The 17,693-nt window shown below is 46.2% G+C and overlaps 1 protein-coding gene across 1 annotated transcript in view; it reads left to right on the top strand.

The window, feature by feature from the left end:
* The window catches only part of KDM4C (lysine (K)-specific demethylase 4C), a 311,865-nt gene that overhangs the window by 59,062 nt on the left and 235,110 nt on the right, over positions 1–17,693 (top strand). Inside the window, exon 4 of the mRNA XM_006881356.1 lies at positions 12,620–12,813. Within this exon, the coding sequence (XP_006881418.1) occupies positions 12,620–12,813 (194 nt within the window). The remainder of the gene's footprint in view (positions 1–12,619; positions 12,814–17,693) is intronic.

Raw genomic sequence — 17,693 nt, 5'->3', positions numbered from 1 at the left:
ATTTGCTCTTCTTGAAAAGTAAAAGAAAAAATCCCTTCATTGGTATACAGTCGTCGTCGTCCCCCGGCCACTCCACTCTGCAACCTTCATTCCGGACTCTTATGATAATCATAATGCCCTAAAATATATTGCTTTTAGACTGTTCTTTCCCTTATCGGTTTCAATGCAGTATACATAATTCATCCAGTTTTTCTCATTCTTACCCTACCCCCAATGTCAGTCCCATTCTGTAGCAGTGGAACTATACTGTGTTTGTCCTTTTGTGACTGAGATATTTCACTCAGCGTAATGTCTTCCAAGGCCACCCATTTTGAATAATGTTGCATGAATTCCTCCTTTTTCAATGCAGCATAGTATTCCATTGTGTGAATATACCACAGCTTCTCAGCTTCTCTATCCATTCGGTTGTTGATGGGCACTTAGGTTGTTTCCAACCCCTGGCTATTGTGAACAAAGCTACAATAAACATGGGTGTGCATATATCTGTTTGGATGTCAGTTATGGTCTCTTTGGGATATATTCCCAGTAGTGGAATTGCTGGGTCGAATGGTATCTCTATTTGCAACTTTTTGAGAAAGTGCCACACTGCCTTCCACAGTGTTTGCACCATTTTACACTTCTACCAACAGTGAATCCAAGGGTTCCAGTTTCTCCACAACCTCGCCAGCATTTGTTGCTTGCTGTTCTGTTAAATTTTGTTGTTCTGACTGGGGTGAGATGATATCTCATAGTTGTTATAAATTAGATTTTTTAAAAATATTATTTTAGAATTTTGTCACATTGTGATCTCTGGGCCAACAGGGGAATCCGGCTTTGGACCTTTAGCCCGTAGAGGGTGCCGTCGTTTTCTTCCCACGGTCGGGTGGGTGTCTTAACCACCTGCGTCCACCAGATGGTGCGCTGGCCCCACACATTCATCTCAGGCTGCCTGAGTCCAGTTGGGAAGAATTGACATGAAAACTTGACTGTAGATTGTTTAACTAGAATGGGGCACTACTTTAACTTGACCTCTTTGCTGGTAGGCTTCGACATTGACACATGGCGTGTCAGAAAGCTGTCGTTCGGTTTACCAGCAAATATACGTGAGACCCTGAGTGCTCTGCGGAGGCGTGAGGAGGGCTGGGGGCGCAGGTGCTTCCCTGCGAGGTGCTTAGAAGTCAGCACAGGCCCAGTTGGTGTTCTCACAGAAGAATGCCGATGAGATGTCCTTGAATCGAGCTTTATTTTGGGGCAGAATATATAAATTGAGAAGAAAATGTCAAGTATCTCTATTGTCCAGGAGAACTATTGATTCACATTCACTTTAGAAATGTTCAGAAACATAGACCAGTGTTTCTACATCAGAATTATTTTCCGGAATTGTTAATTGTAGCAAAGAATGTGAAACAATTGCTGTGTCACAAGGAAGATGGTTATGTGTCCTTTTACAGAGCTGATGGATGATGTATTTTATACAACATAAACAACAACAACAACTTCATTGCTATCTAGTTGGGACTGACAGCTGACCCTCCACTGAGTTTTCCTTGGCTGTAAATTGCACGGGAAGAGATTGTCCATCTTTCTGCTGTAGAGCAGCTTGTAGATTTGAACTACGTTTCTGTGGCTTGACTGTACAACTCCCTACCCACCAGGCTACGAGAACACTTTGGATATTCAATAACTTGAACATATATATGTTGTTGTTGTAGCTCTCTTTCTCCCTCTTATCTATCTATATCTATCTATCTATCTATCTATCTATCTATCTATCTATCTATCTATCCGTCTGTCTATCTATCTACCTATCTATCTATCTATCATCTATCTTTCTGATAGAAAATGTTTACATATTGGATTTGTGTGTGTGGTGTGTGTAGTTGTATATGTGTACACACACACACACACACACACACACACACACACTCTCTCTCTCTCTCTCTCTCTCTCTCACACCCCGTATTTGTGCATACATGTGAAAACTTTCCTCACGAAGAACAGGATAACTGGGCACAGGTAACACCCCCAAAGGTCCTGACAAGCTTACGCCAGCTTCCCGGTGTTGTGTTGAGCCCCTCTTACATCGTCTGGTTGGCCACAGGTAGAGAGCACCCTGAGGAGGCTGGGAGAGCTGTTCGCCCACCCCCTCCCCCAAAGGCTCCAGCCTGCACCACTCTCTGTCCTGGGGTCTTTGGGGTCACTGGGGTCAAGGTGAGGCCCTGAATTCCAGGAGTCTACCTCTGATTACATTCTTTCTGAAGAATGATTAGAGACTGGGAAAGATGCCATTGCAGACCAGTGGTGGTGTTCTCTTGTTTGTGAGCTTATGGTTGGAAAAGAAATAATCTTTCTCTCTCTTTCAAACCAGCCATGCTTTTGTGTTTCCCAGATGTTCTCCGTTAAGTAAATACTTCATGATCAGGAAGCTTACCAGTGCTAGTTTCCTTATTCTTTAAACATAACATGTGCTGTTGCTCAGAGTTGCGCTCTGTGAGGAAAGCAAACGAGAGACAGCAGGACGTGGGGTGGTGTTTCTTCCTGAGTGAGGGACAGTCCCCAGGCCCCGCTGGGTGCCAGGTGGTAGGAGAAGGCCTTATGTCTGAGGTGGCCTGAGTGAGGAACGGGGCAGCAGTGCAGAAGTGAAGGGAAGCGAGGGCAGAGAGATGACCTGGGCGAACCCGGAGAGGGAGTAGGGGAGTTCCCTGGGGGTGCGGGGCTGCCCATGCGCTCTCTGCTTGCTTGTTGCTTGCGCTGGATTTTCCTTAATCAGTTGTTAAACAAAGGCTCAAGTTCAGCAGGTGCTTTGGCACTGTTTTAAAGCTCAGTGACTTTGACTTCTCTTTACTTAAAGATCACATTAGTGACACAGACCTTTGAGAAGTGTTCATTTATTTATTTAGGTGCGTTAATTTATGACTGTTTTTTAAATGTGGTAAATACAAGTGTAACCGAGCACTTGACATTTCTTCGATCTTCACGTGACACCAGCATTCCCTGCAGCTCTGTTCACAGCAGCGAAAGGGTGGAAACGACCTAACTGTACTTCACCGGTAGGGGGAGGAGTAGAGCATACCACGACCTCATTTCCATCAGTTAGTGAGCGAGGAACCTGCCCCTGACCAGAGAGTGTCCTGGCCAGATGCTGTCTTCCCCTGACTCTTGTCAACCTGACCCCTCAGTGGCCAGGACTGTGCTCAGTGGCAAGGGAAGCTGGAAATGGAGTTCTCTGGATACACGCATGTGACTCATAGCTGCTCACCTTCCTTCCGGTTTACAGGCTGTGAGTGGGAACTGGGAGACTGCCAGTCTTTCTCCCTCGGGGCAGATGGTGAATTGGAACCATTGGAGACATGCAGCCTTTTGGTGCGTCATGCTGGTGGACGGCGCCACGAGAGCTCCCGTCTCTAGATATGCTGCCCCCTTAAGTTAATGGGGTTCTCTTGGTGAAGGGGAGAACAGAGAGCTGAGAACAGTATTCAGGATGCCCGGTGATGTAGTGTGCTACATGTTGGCCTGTTGAACAAAAGGTCAGAGGTTCAAATACACTAGGGATCTCAAGGGAGAATGATAGACAGTTTCCTCCTGTAGAGATTTATAGGCTCAGAAACTTCTTGAGGGGTCACCATGAATAGCAGTTGACTTGATGACAGTGGATTCAGGGCTTTTTCTTTGTTTGTTTGGGTTTCAGTTCTTAGGCAGCTGCTGACAGTCTCTGCTCCAGAATCTAAGGTCTTGTTCCTGTGTTGTTCTGGGTAATGCAGCTTAAAAAGAATTGGCAGAGAGACAGGACTTAATATTCTAATAAATAGGAACAAAGGTTGCGTGTGTAGGTCTAATTTTCTGTGTTTAGAAACCTGTCAAGGTCTGAATACAGGGTTTAATGATGTTATTAAACATTGAAATAAATGATCGCTTTTAAGGGAGTGGAGTTTCAGAGTATTGGAACTTTCCACACCAGCCACGTGTGTGAGTAAAATAAAGTTCCTGTGATTTTTTTTTTTTTTTGTGGAATTCAGTCTGGTCTGACTTCTCATTGGCATCTGTGAGCCCTGCAGTTGACCCAGGTCAGGATTTCTAAATTTCCTCTTGCCAACTTCCTTTACATTTCTCATCAAGTCAGAACTGACTTAGAGCTGTAAGTCACACAGGAGGAGATTACCCATCATTTTCCTGAGGAACCGCTGGTGGACGTGAATTGCCAGAGGGGTGCAGACTTTGGATTAGCCGCACAACTCCCTACCAGCTTCGAAAGAATGAAAACAGGCAAAACCCAGACTCCGACCCCAGTCGCCGGTGAGGAGTTTCTTCTCTCATTCCCACAGGGTAAATGGGAGTTTCTGTCCTCAGTTGTGCAGAAGGAAGGAGACGAGAGTTGATTTCTGTAATGCTTTGGTCAGATGCCTTCTGAAATATTGGTGAGCGAGCATGGCTTAGAGCTTCCACTTTTGAGCCCATACCCTGGCCACGTGATTATGACTTCTTGGGTGCATCTGTAGAATGGGATGATAGAAGAGGGGCGTCTTCCTCATAGGGGAGAACAAAATACTTGAGATGTGCACCCAGGACAGGACCCACTAAATCGTGTACCAGAGATTGTTGTTACTGTGTTCCATGGAGTCAGAACCGACCCAGAGCTGATACTCCAGCTGGTTTTCAGAGGCAGGAAATTGCACAGGAGGAGATTGCCCATCTTCCCTGGAACAGCTGGTGGATTTGGACCAAAGCTAGGGATTCAGTGTTAAAATAAACCTAAACAATACAAAACCAAGCAACCTTGAGCTTTTATTAAGAACTCAGCAATGTCCAACAGATGCTCCGCTGGAGAAGGAGGGGTAATCTGCTCCTGTACCAGTTAGATCTGATTTGACGGTAGACACAAAAAATAACAACAACAACAACAACAATCCCCCCCCCTCAAAAAAAACCTTATCAGTGGCTGATTTTGACCAAGACAATTGTCATTGCATGTATAAATCCAGCCTGCATCTCAGCAAGTGACATGGTTTAGGTCTCCTCTGAAAGCCCCTCAGTGAGGTTTGTTTAGGGTTAGGGCTGATGAAGATACCCCAGCTGTTGGCAGAGTTCTCCCCACTGACTTCTTCATGCCAGTGGGATCCTGCCCCAGTGGTGCCAGGAGGGAAGCCCTAGGTCCTGACCCAGCCAGCGTCTGCTTCCAGGTTTCTTTCTTTCTTTGTTTTTGAACTATAGTATCTAGTCACTTTAATGTGACACTTTGACCACAGTTACACACTGGCTATCCTAAACCCCCATCTAGTTTAACAACTGGAACTAGAAAACTGATAGTTAATTAAATGTTGTTGTTGTTGTTAAGTGCTGTCGAGTCACAGGTGACTCATAGCGACCCTATGAAGGAGAGTCCTCGACGCCTGGGTGTCTTTCATCCTCTCTCCAGATTCATAGGGTTTCTGGAGGCAAGCTATTATGGAAGTGGATGCCACTCCTCATTCCAAGCTTGTTTTAATTGGGGAGCTCCACCCCCTTCTCTGTCCACATTGGGTAGCCAACCATTAACGCATTTGACACACTAGTGTCACAGTGTTCAGCCTCACAGCAACCACAGGTGACCGCTATACGGCAACTTGTACACCAGGGCTATACGACCTAGAGGAATGTCTGAACAAAAACAGTGAAAGACAGGCCGAGGGCAGCGGAATAAGTCACCCACCTTTGGCTTGGTGGCATCGCTTTCTGTCCACTGGGCCAGCTGATTGCTCTCTCGAAGCTGATACTGAGTTAAATAAATAGTTGAATTTTTTTTCTCTTGTGGTCTGAATGCAAGTTTATAGAGCACATTCGCTGTGACTTCTGCAGTAGGCGTGCACTCTGCTTTGTGACAGAGATTGCAACCCCTCCGTGGGCTCAGCACCCATTCCCTCCTGGCTGTACCTCTAGTTAGACTCCCTTCAGAATCCCCTCTGTGTGTGTGTGTGTGTGTGTGTTTATTTGTAGTGTCTTCCAATGAATGGGTGTTAATTTTAATGTCAATATTTATGATTTATAATTTTTTCTCCTGTGACTAATTATGCAAACCTTAGACCTTCTTACTCCAGCCTCTCTCTTACTTATTTTACCTCTCGGCTTTTCTATCTCATTGTCTTTCTATACTGTATTATGTATTAATTTTTAAAATTTTATCTCCTAAAAAAATTTTATCTCCTGCCTAACTACTTCTCTTCTGACTCACTGCTTTTTATTGAGCTCTTTTTAAAAATAGAAAAATATATGTGACAGAACCTTTGATAAGTCAGGATTATCCAGTTGTGTGAATTACTAGTATCAATTATGTTAATCATGTTGTGATACCATTGCCCATAATCATTATCAAATTTCGCATCACTGTGAAAAAAACCAAAACCCTACAGAATGCGTCACTGCTTCCCAAGCACTGGATTTAATAATTATACATTTAACTCCTAGAAACCATCCTTCTTCCAAAATCTGACAACTGGTGTTTTAGCGCTTCTTCTGATCATTCCATTCTTTAGTTCTTGAGACATTTAACGACCGCTTTAGTCTTTTTCTGGATGGTTCTCCTCGCTGGGGTCTTTGGGGAGGAGGATCTGCCCTTCGGTGTGTGTACTGGCTCTCAACAGTGGTCAGGTGTTTTCCGTGTGCGGGATCATCTTGGATTGTGTGCTTTGACTTGATTGTAATTTGTCGTCTGGATGGAGGATGCTTTTGTTTTGAGAAAATTGTGTTGCTTCTTGCAGGAACCAGGACACTTTTAACCTCAGCCCCTCAGGGAGACGGCACCGTGGAGGAGCTGCCTGCTTTCTGTTCGTTCTTTTTTATTGAAATTCCCCTCTTCTCCTTCTCTGCTCATCTCCTTTTCCCTTTCACATTTACCTTGGTTAAGATGACCAGTCTGCCTTTTGACATGACTTACAACTTTCTTTGAAAATTGGTTCTACTAGTTATTATCTAGATTCTAGAAAGAGAAGAAAGCACAGCCACACAAATTTAAGTGTTTTGTGCATTAAATTGAAGAAATGTAGTTATGTTTAATAAGTGGAAAGTTTAGAGAATAAGATTTTTTTATAGCAGAGAAGAAACAAAAAGAGCTGTCATGTTCGACTCTTAATTGACTTTAAGGTAGTATGTATATATTCTACAGGAAGCTCAAATATTTTTTTCTTATTTTACAGAGAGCTTGAGGAAATTTTCAGTCTATCTGAAATGTAGATGAGAGCTTTCATTTTCATAATGAAAAAGGTACAGTTTTCTTTTGTCCTGGAGAAAAGGTGGCACGTTCAGCGTGCACTGAGCAGATGTCTGGAACCTCCTCTTACCATGTGCTTCTCTGTCAAAGCTTCAAAGGTGTCAGGCCTGTGCATAGCATCAGTGGTTTACGTGAGTCCCACTTTATGTATCGAGCAAATCGGTTGAGGTTGTCCAGGTGGTCTTGTTTGAATCACGTTTCTCTGTGTGATTAATGTCATTGTTTTTCTTTCAGAATTCTTTCTCGTTTAAGAAGAGTTTTGCTTCTTGTTAAGACTGCACGCTAGTAACATATGCCAGCTCAGTCATTTGTCCGTGGCGTGATTTAGTGATGTCGGCTTTGTCCTTGACTTGGGGGGATCATTCTTGCTCCTTTTCTTCCTGCCGTGTTAACGTGAACTTACTCCCCTCTAGGGTTCTTGTCTGATCTTTCAAGTTGCAGCTCTCAGTTTGATCCCAGAGAGTCAGCACTTGAAAGAGCTGACGTGGGTTTTGGTGAGATTTCTGCCAGTATTTGGTGGAATGACGGTCCTCAGGCTTCCAGGGCTCGACTGTTCCATGGCAGAGGTCATCGAGGCTGTTCGTGTCCAGTGAAGGGCATGTGTGGTGACTTGGATGTGACCTCAGATAGAGTGACCTTGATAGAGAACAGCTCTGCGCAACACCTTGGGTCTTTCCGCATAGGTTTGACGATGCCTCTTCATGCTGGAACACTAGCTCGGAGCACTTCACCCCTTCTGTAGAAGCCTGGTCCTCCTCTCAGCCTGCTTCTGCCTCAGGGGTGGTTTGGGAGAATGTCATGCTTCTTTATAACCGCCCGCCTGGTTCATGGGAGGGGGGAGGTCGAGCAGTGCAGAGGAGAGACCTCTGACAAAGCTCTCAGTTGCAGAAGTCATGGCTCACTAGGAAAGTGTTCCTGAAAACTAGTCAGGAAAACCCAAAATCCCGTTATTGCCTGCCTCGCCCTGATGGGGCAGCTCATGCCGCAGACTGGTGAGGAGGTGGACGCCCCTGAGGTCGGGTCTGGGCGGTGGAGGGCAGGCTGGATGGAATCACACTGAGGGCCTTCGGTCTGCCGTGTGCTTCTCCTGGGGAGCAGGTGGGGGGTTGGAGCTGCCAGTCTTTCTGTTGGCAGCCAAGTGCCTTAACCACCCACTGGACCACCAGGACCCCTGTTCAGACAGTAGTAGAGCACAGTGGCCGGAGAAGGGGTTTTGATGTAGTTCACTTTATTCTCAGCCTTGCTGGCACTGTTGGTTCTAAGGATTTTCACAATCTCTTGAATTGAAATGATAGGACTTCTATGTTTTTTTAGTAATTTTTTTTTTAAATTTTATTTTACTATTTGGTGTGTGTGTATGTACCATCAAATAGGATCTGATTGGTCCAGGAGGAGATCTTCCCTCCTTCTCCAGCAGAGCATCTGGTGGATTTGAACCGCATGCCTCTGGGATTGCAGTGCAATTTCTTGCCACTAGGCCACTAGAGCCCCCTAAAAGTATATGACTTTTATTTTAGAAACAGAACTATAGAATCTTGGCCTGCAAACATATTATTTGTCCATTAATGGAGCGAGCCATAGTCCTGCACTATAGGCAGCTTTTTAGTGTCACTTACACGTGGCTGACTTGTCTTTAGGGAGGTTTCCCTGTAAGATGTACGGCAGAATAGCGGGGGTGAGGATGATATCAGGTCTACGAGTTTTCAGTCTCCTAAGGCTCCGTGTCCTTGAACCTGCTCAGTGTCTGCGGGGCTGGTGCAGTAACCCTGAGAACCCCGGTTCTCAAAGCCTGGGCGCTTGGAAAGCTCCGTGACCTTCCTCCTGGCCGTGGCTGTGGCCAAGCTGAGGTAAACGCTGGGATTTCTGAGGCCGGCACTCTTTATTTAAAGGAGTCTGTGGTGCAGTGCTTGAGTGCTTTCTGCTAACCAAAAGGCTGGCGGTTCGAACCCCCCAGGGACTCATTTCTTGGGGGGAAAGAGCAGGTGAGCTGCTTCTGTAACGATTACAGCCCGGCAGCCCCGGGGGCGGTTCTCTCTCCGTCAGACGGCTCACCGTGAGGCCGCGTCCACTCACTGGGACCATCGCAGGCTGTGCTCCTCACTTCCTCTTAGCCATACGTCCACGGTCGAGGGGTGTCCAGCGACTCATCCAGCATTAATTCTGAAAGATGGCACAGGGCAGAAATAGACGCAGGGATTTCAGAGGAATCATCTGTGTCTAAAGTCGCAGTTTAAAAATGGGTCCTGTAATACGGAGCTCATTTATTACTTCAGATCCATTGCTTCAGTAATGACTCTGAAATAGGACTCTATTATTAGACTGATTGGACTGGAGTCTGATTGCATCGCTATAAAAGAGTGAGATAAAATATTTTGTATAATCAGACTCTACTAGTTTAGAACCTGGGATCTTCTCTACGGGAAACCTCAACTTTGACCCCTTCACGAGCAGCACACTTCTCAGGGTGGGCGTCGAGTTGCAGAGACAGCGTGGCTGGGTTAGGGACTTTGGGGATTAAGTGGCAGTCTCAGCTGTGTTACCTGAGTCAAAGCTTCATTAACTGCTCCATCCGTGGTTTTCCAGTCTCCCCAAGCTGGAGGTGGTGAGATGACCATGCTGATTAGGAAATCATCTCAAACACCCCAGTGAGGAAACACAAGCACCCTGAAAGCTTTCCTCGGGTGTGAGGAAGCCTCAACCTGCTGCTCTGGTGGGTGAGGGAGGACATTGGTGGGAGACAAAAGTGAATCGCATGCCTCTCTTTCATAGGACTGAAAGCGTTCGGAGACATCTTGGTCTCCCTCTGCGTGCGTGTGGTACACACCTACTCCCTGATATGTCCAAGCTGACTGTGGAACAGGGATGCGATGAAAAGATATAGATGAATATGTAATTAAAGATCATATTTTATAAGCATTATTAAGCACCTGTGGACCTACAGGGACTTGAAAATTGATTGGTAAATTCTAACAAGGATCCTGGTGCCACAATGGCTATTACAGACTGCTGTCCGAAAGGTCATTGGTTTGAATTTCTGCAGCAGTCTCTGGGAGGAAGATCAAGTGGTCTGTTTCCATATAGATTATAGCCAGGAAGAGGCTGTAGGCAGTTCTGATGCGGCTTAACAAGAAGATCCAGTCTTTCCTTAGTCCTCACACCGCTGGGTTTAAACATCTCTCTCCCCCCGTACTGGCCATGCTGGGTTGCAAGAGCTGTTTTCTTTCTCTTTGTCTTGTTGTGTACCGTTGAGTCGGATCCGACTGGCACAGGAGGAGACTGACCTCCATTCTCCAGAGGAGCATCTGGTGGATTTGAAACGCTTGCCTTTGGGATTGCAGCACAGTTTCTTGCCACTAGGCCACCAGAGCTCCCTTAAAAGCTATTTTTTAGTAGGCATTTTTGTGTTTGAGATGTCCAGTCAGCATTATGTGCTGATATTTAGTTGAAAGAGCCTTGTAAGCACAATGATGTGTGATCTAGAATAATGATTTGACTTTGAACTTGCATAGAGTTCGTAGGAAAAGATGGATCTTGTGCAGAAATTGAAATGGTTGGAGCTGATGCGTTGTGTTACTGGCCTCTCTCAGATGAGATGTGAATGAACCCCTGCCAGTTGTCCCTCCTTAGCGACGGTTTAGTTTTCTGTGATTGATTTATTCTGTGGTCGATGGGGGTTTCCATTTGCAATGGAAAATTCCGTAATAAACAGTGTGTACGTTAAGCGGTATGCCGTTCAGAGCTGTTTCTCACTGCCTCACACCGTCTTGCCCGGGCTCTGACTCGTTCCTTGTGCAGCCTGTCCACGTTGAACTCCCCACCTCCAGATCTCCCACAGCCACTGTCTCGGTCATCAGATCACTGTATGGCATTGCAGTTCAAGGAATCTTTGTTGGATGTAATGATTGCTGTTTCTTTATTGTTGCTGTTGATTGCCGTCGAGTTGAGCACGACTCCTAGTGACCCTATGAACAAAAAGACCTGAAGCCTTTCTATAGCTGTCATCATTTCTCAAAGTTCATAGAGTTTCCAGAGGCATGTGGTTTAGAAAGTGAATGTCACTCCTGCTTCCAAACCTGTCTTACACTGGGAGCTCCACCAAACACTGTCCACCATGGATAACCATTATGGCATTTGACACCCCAATGGCACAAGGTCCAGCATCACAGCAACCCCAGGTTACCTCAGTACAGCATACTGACAGAAGAGTGCTGTGCCACTTAGAAGAAATGTTCCTCCAAAATATAGTAACAACTGACTTTTAAATACAAAGGCCCTCCACTGAGGGCTTGTTGACTCTAAACAAGAGGCTTAAATAAAAAAACCCAAATATATTATCTCTATAGTTATGTACCGTTGAGTTGCCTGTGACCCGTAGTGACCCTACGTATAGTAGCTCTGAGCCCTCCCCTGTCCTGAGCCCGTCTCGGTAATTCTGACATACCAACCGCCATTGCCCCAGTTACTGTATCAATTATTAGTTATGATTATTCTCTTACTGTGCCTACTTTGTAAGTGAAACTTTATTATAGGGTGTAATAATGTTATATATTGTTGTTGTTGTTAGGTGCTGTCGAGTTGGGTATGACTCAGAGCAACCCTATGAACATTTCTGAACCCTGTCCTATCCTGTACCATCCTTCCAGTCTCTTGACACACTTGAGCCCATTGCTGCAGCCACTGTGTCATTCCACCTGGCTGAGGGCCTAGCTTCCCTTCGCCATCCCTCCACCTTCCCAAGCATCTCCCAGGTCTTTCCCACTCCAGTGAATAGCATCTTCAACAGCATGCCCACAGTGTGTGAGGTGAAGCTTTATCATCCTTGCTTCCAGGGAACACTCTGGCTGCACCTTCTCCAGGACATATCTGTGTGTATTATTTTGGCCGTCCATGGAATATTCAGCGCTCTTCTCCAACCCACAATTCAAAATCAATTCTTCTTCTGTCATCCTAATTCACTGTCCAGCTCTCAGATGTATGTGATTGAAAAGACCATGTCCTGAATCGTGTGTATCTTAGTCCTCAAACTTACATCATTGTTCCTAAATAATTTGGAGGGATTTATCTAGGGTTTGTAAATTAAACTTTATTACAGCATATAATGATAGTATATAGGGATATTATTATATTATGCTATAAAGGGTTTTCAGGCATCCAGTGGGGGTCGTCTAAAGTATCCCTCATGGAAAAGGGACGGGAGGCTACCGTTTTCTGGTAGCAATCTTGATTAATATTAATGGAGATATATATACACATGGCTCTTGAATTATGCTTGGTTTCTGTTTCAGTTCTCAGTGAATGAAGACGTAGGCTGGTAACTTGGCAGGTGGAGGGTGGACTGGTCACCGTTACCTTCTGCAGTTCACAGCATTTCATTGTCTCTCTCCTCTCCGCTGGCTACAGGGTGTGGATGAATGGAACATCTCTCGCTTGAACACTGTCTTGGATGTCGTCGGGGAAGAGTGTGGCATTTCCATCGAAGGCGTCAACACCCCTTACCTCTACTTCGGCATGTGGAAGACCACCTTCGCCTGGCACACGGAGGACATGGACCTCTACAGCATCAACTACCTGCACTTCGGGGAGCCCAAGTCCTGGCAAGTGCACGCTTCGTGGGCGTTTGCTTTGTAGCCTTTTCACCAGGGTGATAGGAACGTCCTGCAGAGGACTTGTACTTGGGGTGGGTTCGCATTTCTTTGAGCTCTGAGGTTTTACTAGAACGAAGACTTGCCTTCCACTCTGCCCAGGGTTTGGCAGAGAAGCTGTCGACTTGGGCTGTGGGCTGGAGGTCGAGAGGCGGAGGACTTGCTTCTCTTCACATCCGTGACAGGGTTTCCCGGGCGCTCGTTAGGACACTGGGAGTGAGAAGTTGACATCCAGGCTGTAGAGTTAGATGTCCTCCTAGTGATCTTCCCGTTTGTCCTCCTGGACAAGGTCCTTTCAGAGGATGGGGGCATGCGGACACTGTTGTTACTCTTTGGGTGATGAACACCCAAAGAGAAACCATGGGTGTTGATACTTTGTCTTAACCTGCAGGGTTCTCTCTGCATCTCCCACCCCTGTCTTTCTGAGCAGGGATTCAAAGACGTGCCTCAGTGAAATAGCCCAGAGCTGGGCCGTGTCCCCTCCCGTGAAGATGTGTAGCCTCTCACGCTTTGTTGCTAGCGTGTCAGTCGCTCTTTTGACCTCTGTGGTCAGCCGCTTTCATGTCTGAGCTGCTGCTTGTGATCTGTAGTCCTGAGAGGTCAGTATTGGTCCTGTGTTCTGTGGTGCCGTGTGGTACACAACCAGCAGTGTAAACCCGCTGCCATCAGCTCCGGAGGCTTGCTGGATGTGACTGAGGCCGCTGAAAGCTTTGATGGCAGTTTTCATGTTAGATGCGTGTAGGTGGAATGCTTGCTTTCTTATTAAGATGATTATTCTGCGCTGGGAAGATGATACTGTTAATAAGATCACTTACCCAAACCAAACCAAGCCCACCACTGTCGACTTGGTTCAGCCTCATGGTGGCTCTCTGACGCTGTAATCCTTGATTGGAGGAGACCATGGAGGAAACCGCCTGTCTTTCTCCCAAGCAGTGGCCGGTGGGCTCCCAACAGCTAACACACTGTACCACCATGGCTTCTGAAGATCACTTTGTGCTTGTTATGTGCCATGGAGAGTGAGAACTGACTCACTGCTGGGCCGCCAGTGGATTTTCAGAGGCAGTGAATTGCAGGAGAGGAGATTACCATCTTTCTCCCATGGAGCAGCTGCCGAATTCAGACTACATGCTTCCCTTTAGCAGTGCGACTCCGTAGGTCACCAGAGCTCCCTAAAAATCTCACTGGAGAGCACATTCAGGACGAGGTGAGACTAATGCAGGGGTCTGTGCCTGGCAGGCGCCCCACTGTTAGGGAGTGGGGTCTGTAGGCTCTGGTACAGAGCAGCCCTTTCTCTCAGCATGTGTGTTTTCATTGGTTAATTACTCTATTAGTCGCTAAGCCTATAGACACCATTATTTGCATTAAGGGCAGATTTCTATCATAGCTGTTATCTTTAACCTTCACTGTTATTTATAATGATAAGATAATAGCACACAGCAGTGAGCCATGACAGCTAATCTCAGTTCCATCTCGAGGGGAGGGACTGGAGGCCGTGAGGCCGCTTCCCAGCAGTCACATGAAAGATGATATTGCCTCTGCATAAATAATTTGGAAGCCAACCCTATTATCATTAAAATTCACTTCAGTAATCATAATCTATCCGCACTGAGTTGTGAAAGGCAGTAGAAGCTGTGGAAAGTAAACACCGTGAGGTCGGGGGGTTTTCACGGGGCCTCAGCTCAGGGACTTAGCACCCTCTCCTTACTCTAAAGTGTGGGACTTCCAGTTTCCTCCCTGACAAACGACAAGTTTAACCAGGATTCGTGAGAGCACAGCTCTCCGTTAGATGGACTGACAGAGTGACTGCCACAGGGGGCTTGACCATGACAGCATTCATCGGGAGGTCCAGGACAGGTCAAGGGTCAGGTCTGTTACAGGATCACCAGGAGTTGCAGTTGAGTCGGTGGCATCGAACAACAACAGCCAACCAGGATGGACGTCAGTGCTTTCTCTCTATGTATCTGCGTGTACGTGCACATATACAGGTGGTAGGTGTGTGCACATGTGTGGCTTTATTTTCGGCTTGTCTTCACCCATTGAACCCCTTCTGCCCTCTGGGGTGGTGGTCCTTTCTCAATGGTCCCCTCTCCTGCATGGCTCTCTCTGTCCCTGGCAGCTTCTTCTGGACGTAGACTCTAGGACTTAACCATGAGTCTCCTTTAATTCCACCTCAGACATGGAATTCTAGGTATGAGTGTCACAGAGATTGCCCAAGAGAACCCCTGTTCACTCCCAAGTCTGAGACTGTGCCTCTCTGTTCACATAACACTCAGATCTTGCCTGTAGATTTGCCAGACCTTGTACAATCTTTTTTCCTTGGATGGATGGATGGATGGACGGATGGACAGATGGACGGATGGTTAGATAGATAGTTGTTCTGGCCTTGACTGACTTGGTGTGACCTTACGTACAATAGAACGAAGTGCTGTCCAGACATGAATTGGCTCACACCTGCCAGCCAGGTGTTGACATTGCTGTGCTGGTCCATGTCACGTTGTGTCTGCCCCTCCTGGCTCTCTGAGTCATGCAGCAGATGACCTCTAGTGACTGACCTCTCCTGACGATGTGTCCCTAGCAGATGAGTCCCGCGGTTTTCTGTGGGAACCGTTGGGTTTTTAGTGACTGATTTCTAGAGGTCTAACCTCACGCTTCTCTTCCTAGTCTGTCTGAGGGAGGAAGCTCTGCTGAATCGTGTTCTGCGCTGGTGCCCCTCCTGACTGGTGTTTGATACTACTGACAGCTTCCACTGAACATCAACACACTGGCCACTCCAGTACCAGGAACTAACAGTGGGCTCTGGACTTCTCTCTTCAGTGTCCCTGCTGCCCCAGCTTGTCTGTCCCTCAGAGTCAGAGTTCATGGCTCTGTCTCGAGTCATTAGGGCCCAACCATCACATCGATCTTCCATTAATAATTCTAGTGTTGAATGAGAGCAGTAGTAGGTCTTGGCTCAGTCTGTTGAAGAACAGTCAAGGAACTACACGCAACAGTTTCTCACGATGCTGTGTAAAAGGTAGCCGGGTGGAATGCCGAGTCTTGTGAGGTTTCTGTGTGACCATGGACACGCATGTCCAGGCTGAGCCCCGAGACATCCGTTTGGTCCAATGGATCCACACACACTCAGGCTTAGTAGTGAAAGGCATGGTTTACCATGGACACAGGCTGTACCTTTGGAGGAGTTAATGATTTGGTAAAAACATTCTGGCGTGAGGTTGAAGGGGAAAAGAATCCTTAGAGAAAGCAGACGGAAAGCTGCAGCCAGTGGGAGCGAATTTATTGTCCTGAAGTGCATATTGACTTTGGAGCCAGCAGACCTATTTGTAAACCCTGGATCTGTCACGTAGCCCCTGAATGACTTGGGGTCCCCCTCCTCCTCTCAGCACTTTTTTCTCACTGCCAGGTGGAGCCGTGAGTGATCCTGTCTGTGCTGAGGGCTGCGCTGAGGGCTGCCCGGAGGACCCCTTAGGTACAGTATGTGAAAGTGCTTTCCAAGTTGGCGTGACCTGTACAAACGCAGTTACCCTGATTTTAGTTATTTTATGAAAGTAAGTTAGTTTGATCCCTTACAGTTACTTAGTCTCTGATATATGCCTCGTCCCCAAACGTAGGCCCACCGAGTTGATTCTGCCTTATCGTTAGCCTGTTAGGGTACAGCTGCCCATTGGGTTTCCGAGGAAGTAATCTTGCCTCCCCAGATAGTTATTAAGTTATTAAATATTTTATTAATGATCACTGTGTTCCCAATACTCCCACCATTAAAAAGAAACACATATAAACAATTTGATTACTTTCAGTTTGTAAAATCAATACTTTTCATATGGGGGAGCAGGTGAGACAAATCAAACAATTGTGTAGGCTTAAAAAGAACTACAGCTGAATTCTAAGTTTTCCTTGGAAGAGGAAAATATTTTCAGATAATGCTGGCATAATTTTAAAAAGGAAAGTGAAGGAAGAAACAGTAGCTGCCCAAACCTGATACATCCAGTGCTGTCAGTGGAGGGATTACCTTATCTTTCTCCTGCATAGCAGCTTTTGGATTCGAACCACAGACCTTTTAACGCAGTCCAATGCTTAATCAGCTGTGCCATCTACACAAGGATCAATAAAATGGAGTCTTCTTCCAAGCAATTCTCAGAAAAGTTTTGTACCATAGAGAAAACCTGTTGCCTATTGGTAGATTTTCTGGGAAGATTAAACCTCATCACAAATAATTTTTTTGAAAAATTATTCTGTATATTTTGTTAGTTAATTGTGTTAGAACTTGGCGAGCCAATTGTGGCAGCCTTTAAGCTATTTAAAAAAAAAGTTGAAATACAACTTTATTCTTGTTCTGAACGAAAAGGAATGAGAATGACAGTAACCAAGAAGGTTTCACCATGGAGTATTGTGAGGTGACTGTGGCAGTTTTTTGTATTTGAAACTCAACGAGGAAGCCTCTGCCTTCCTAAACAGCTACATATGCACATCCAAAATAATGTTGGGTTTTTTAAATTGCCACAGTCACTCTAGAGCCCATTTGTCTCCTTCAGTGTCCCACAGACTAGCACGTGCTCAGCTCAGCCAGATAATAAAGTGGACAGCACGTGACACTGCTGCCATCCCAGGACAGTTGCCTATACAAGTAGGCTTCTGATGCTGGACTCCAGCTTATTCTCTCACAGGACACCATCCTAGGCTTCTGATGCTGGACTCCAGCTTCCTTCTCTCACAGGACACTGTCCTAGGTGTCTGATGCTGGACTCCAGCTTCATTCTCTCACAGGACGTCATCCTAGGTGTCTGATGCTGGATTCCAATTCATTCTCTTACAGGGCACCGTCTTAGGCTTCTGAC

The sequence above is a fragment of the Elephantulus edwardii genome, unplaced genomic scaffold (assembly GCF_000299155.1).
Source record: "Elephantulus edwardii isolate Elephantulus edwardi_28Jun2011 unplaced genomic scaffold, EleEdw1.0 scaffold00014, whole genome shotgun sequence".
Taxonomy (NCBI): domain Eukaryota; kingdom Metazoa; phylum Chordata; class Mammalia; order Macroscelidea; family Macroscelididae; genus Elephantulus; species Elephantulus edwardii.
The sequence above is the reverse complement of the archived record's forward strand: the minus strand, read 5'-3'. Positions and strand labels throughout refer to the sequence as shown.